At 41.9% G+C, this 2,782-nt stretch overlaps 2 protein-coding genes across 2 annotated transcripts; one reads left to right on the top strand and one right to left on the bottom strand.

The window, feature by feature from the left end:
• The first annotated feature begins 328 nt into the window (after positions 1-328).
• On the top strand, positions 329-1,098 carry SARC_14027 (hypothetical protein). The gene is made up of 2 exons (XM_014291842.1): positions 329-665; positions 968-1,098. The coding sequence occupies exons 1-2, from the start codon at positions 438-440 to the stop codon at positions 1,076-1,078; spliced, it is 339 nt and encodes a 112-aa protein (XP_014147317.1). The 5' UTR covers positions 329-437; the 3' UTR covers positions 1,079-1,098.
• Positions 1,099-1,556: 458 nt separating this feature from the next.
• SARC_14028 (hypothetical protein) lies at positions 1,557-2,333 on the bottom strand. The gene is made up of 2 exons (XM_014291843.1): positions 2,176-2,333; positions 1,557-1,746 (listed from the first exon to the last, which is right to left on the bottom strand). The coding sequence occupies exons 1-2, from the start codon at positions 2,302-2,304 to the stop codon at positions 1,645-1,647; spliced, it is 231 nt and encodes a 76-aa protein (XP_014147318.1). The 5' UTR covers positions 2,305-2,333; the 3' UTR covers positions 1,557-1,644.
• Between the last annotated feature and the right edge of the window lie 449 nt (positions 2,334-2,782).

Here is a 2,782-nt window from a genome sequence, read left to right on the forward strand (position 1 = left end):
CATATGTGCGTTTCTATTATCAAGATGGAACCGCATGTTCAGTACTTTTTGAAGTACAAAGATTATAATTCACACAGCTTTTTGACGCTTCGTACAGGGACGGGAACAAAATCGGGACGTGCGAGAGGCAGAGAACAGAGATCAAAGGATACAAAGGATCTGAAAAGGGTCCCCTCAAGGCAACATTCTGTGACACTGTCAGATACTCGTGGTGGTTCAAAATAGGCGCGGGTGTGAGAGGAAGTGATAGTTTCTACCACTGTTTCCAGATCAAAGGTATACTTTTTCTAGCACCTCGTGCTACATGCACGCGCTCCCACATGCCCGCAAAGGCCAACCATTCCGAACATTCCTTTGTCGACTGAGATGTGTTTTAATGGGAGACACTTGAATTCTGGACTACAGCCGTGGGAGAGGGGGTGGATGGAGGGCCCCTTATGACATTCGGAATAAGGAAGAGCACTTTCCGGCTGGAATCAAACAGGAAATTGTTCAGAGATGTGGATTTATGGAAGCTGGAAGATATGTGGGATAAATGGAGACACATTTCGGTGACCGTATACTACCATGATACGGAGGGAAAGATTGACGTCGAGATACGTGATTTGCAGGATTCCGTTTTGTGCAGGCACGAATTCGTCAACATCACTACTTGGAACCAATCGGTGAGTATTGGGCAATACATATGTATATGAAAGTGTACGTTCCATATGCATGTAATCCCCTCATTTATTCACTGTATCGTCAGCCGAGAATATGTTGTGGACACACGTGGTGAAATCGCAATGCTGATAATAACCCTATCTATCGCTACTATTAACTTTGTAGTTTCGATCAGCATGTCCGCAGATTAAGAGGGAATTGTTTCTCGCACTTTTTTCACGACAGTTTGTCGTAAAATCACAGTTTTGTAACACTATTAGCTCGCATTGATTGTCGCAATTGCCAACCTGATAATCAACTACAGGGTGTCTATGATTTCGTGAGGCCAAAATGGGGATTGTATCGTAAAAACACAGGATACACGGAAGACCACTCTGTGTACTTCTCAGACTTCGAGGTGAGGGCAGTAACGTGATGCCTTCAATAATAAATTGCAAATCGAATTAACCCTACAAACAGTATCTAACTGTGCAGTGTTCATCTTTTTTTACGGGTTGTTTTGGATTAAGCATTTTACGTAAGAATATATCACAGAGCAAGCTAAGTTCAGCAATTATTTAACACAATGCTCTTCCACAGCTTGTCGACATCATTTCACCTGCATATGCGGAAGCATAAATATTCTATACCACACAACACAAATGAGGAAGGTCTAGTGCTCGCTGCCAGAGGAGCCGTCTACTAGAACAGTCTGCAAAAAGGCGCAAACGAAGCGCTTCATTTCACCTGTACATGCAGAGGTATAAATATTCTATACCACACAACACAAATGAATAAGATCTAGTGCTCGCTGCCAGAAGAGCTGTCCACTAGAACAGTCTGCACATATGCGCAAAAAAAACCCCTCTCAAGACGAGCATGCTGCAACTTCACACACGTGAATTAATGTTAATGCTCGAGGTTGCATCACCATTTTAATTTTAAATCCTGATACCCGCCAGGGCGAGCACAGCTATGCGTGACGAGAACGGCGATATGCGCTCACTTGTCCTCGGGAGGCCCTTTCGGTTGTCTGCCTTTGTATGCTTGCCAATAGGCCTCCACGAGGTCCTTACACTTCTCCTCGTGATTTACACCCTCACGCTGTATATATATTAGATGGAAAATAATGAGGACTAAATGTAGAGATATGCAGGAATCGGGTACTAGTGTTGTACATATTTTCTACATGGCCATATTTCCACAAGCGAGACGCCCTCAAGAACAAAAAAGCCGGATCTAAAATAGTTTGCGTTTAGATGCTGCTGGGTGTAAGTGTAATTTTCAAATATACGTCCTCTATTGGCATATACCAGAGATGACAGAAAACCTGTTTGTAACAATGATAATGATCAAAAACAGTTGTGAAACAAACTAGGTCTTAAAGGTGATATATAGCTTACTATGGAATCAACTATTTGTAAGCAAGCAATCTGCATTAAATTCGCTTTCCCACTTTTGCGTAACATGCATGGAACATGGTCGACATACGATGCGTGCAAATTCCAACACGCTGAACTGAATTTCACTTACTCGGTAACATTCGGTTACTTCTTTACGGAGAATCTTCACATATCTATTGTGGACCTGATCGTTCACTGCTTTAAGCTTCCTTTCCTCGGCGCGTGTGATAACGGCATCTGCAGCACTGTTATCTCCCATATTGATTGTTCCGCGCTGGTTGCTTCGCTGTAAATATGTAACATGTCACGGCATGAGTTTAGACAATCAATCTAACTCATCAAATATAACGTACAAATATATAAGGAAGCATATAGTATCACCAGTGTATTTCTACCATTAGATATCTCGTCTCAACTATCAGTTCAAGGCGCGGTAAACTTATGATCAACGCAACGCTTATAGCACATTCACTATACATAAAACGGAAACTATAAGTGTATTCTACCGCATCTCGTTAGTATATTGCAGGAAGCAAAGCCGTGCATGCGTATCTAACGCAGACTAACAGTGCGACATAAAGTCACAATTGAATAGGAATGAAGGAAGAGTAACTCAAAAAGGCACCATAACTATCATCGCACGGACAGTTAATAATTTTCATGTCCAGCAATATTCCATGACGTACAACAGATAAAAGTATGGCATAAGAAGGTGCATACGTACACACAACTATTTA

This window comes from Sphaeroforma arctica, assembly GCF_001186125.1.
Source record: "Sphaeroforma arctica JP610 unplaced genomic scaffold supercont1.4049, whole genome shotgun sequence".
In the NCBI taxonomy this organism is placed as follows: domain Eukaryota; class Ichthyosporea; order Ichthyophonida; genus Sphaeroforma; species Sphaeroforma arctica.

Coding starts and splice junctions, on each gene's coding strand:
- SARC_14027 (XM_014291842.1), top strand. CDS start 438: ATGACATTCGGAATAAGGAAGAGCACTTTCCGGCTGGAATCAAACAGG. Junction 666..967: donor TCACTACTTGGAACCAATCG/GTGAGTATTGGG, acceptor AATCAACTACAG/GGTGTCTATGATTTCGTGAG.
- SARC_14028 (XM_014291843.1), bottom strand. CDS start 2,304: ATGGGAGATAACAGTGCTGCAGATGCCGTTATCACACGCGCCGAGGAA. Junction 1,747..2,175: donor AAGTAACCGAATGTTACCGA/GTAAGTGAAATT, acceptor ATATATATACAG/CGTGAGGGTGTAAATCACGA.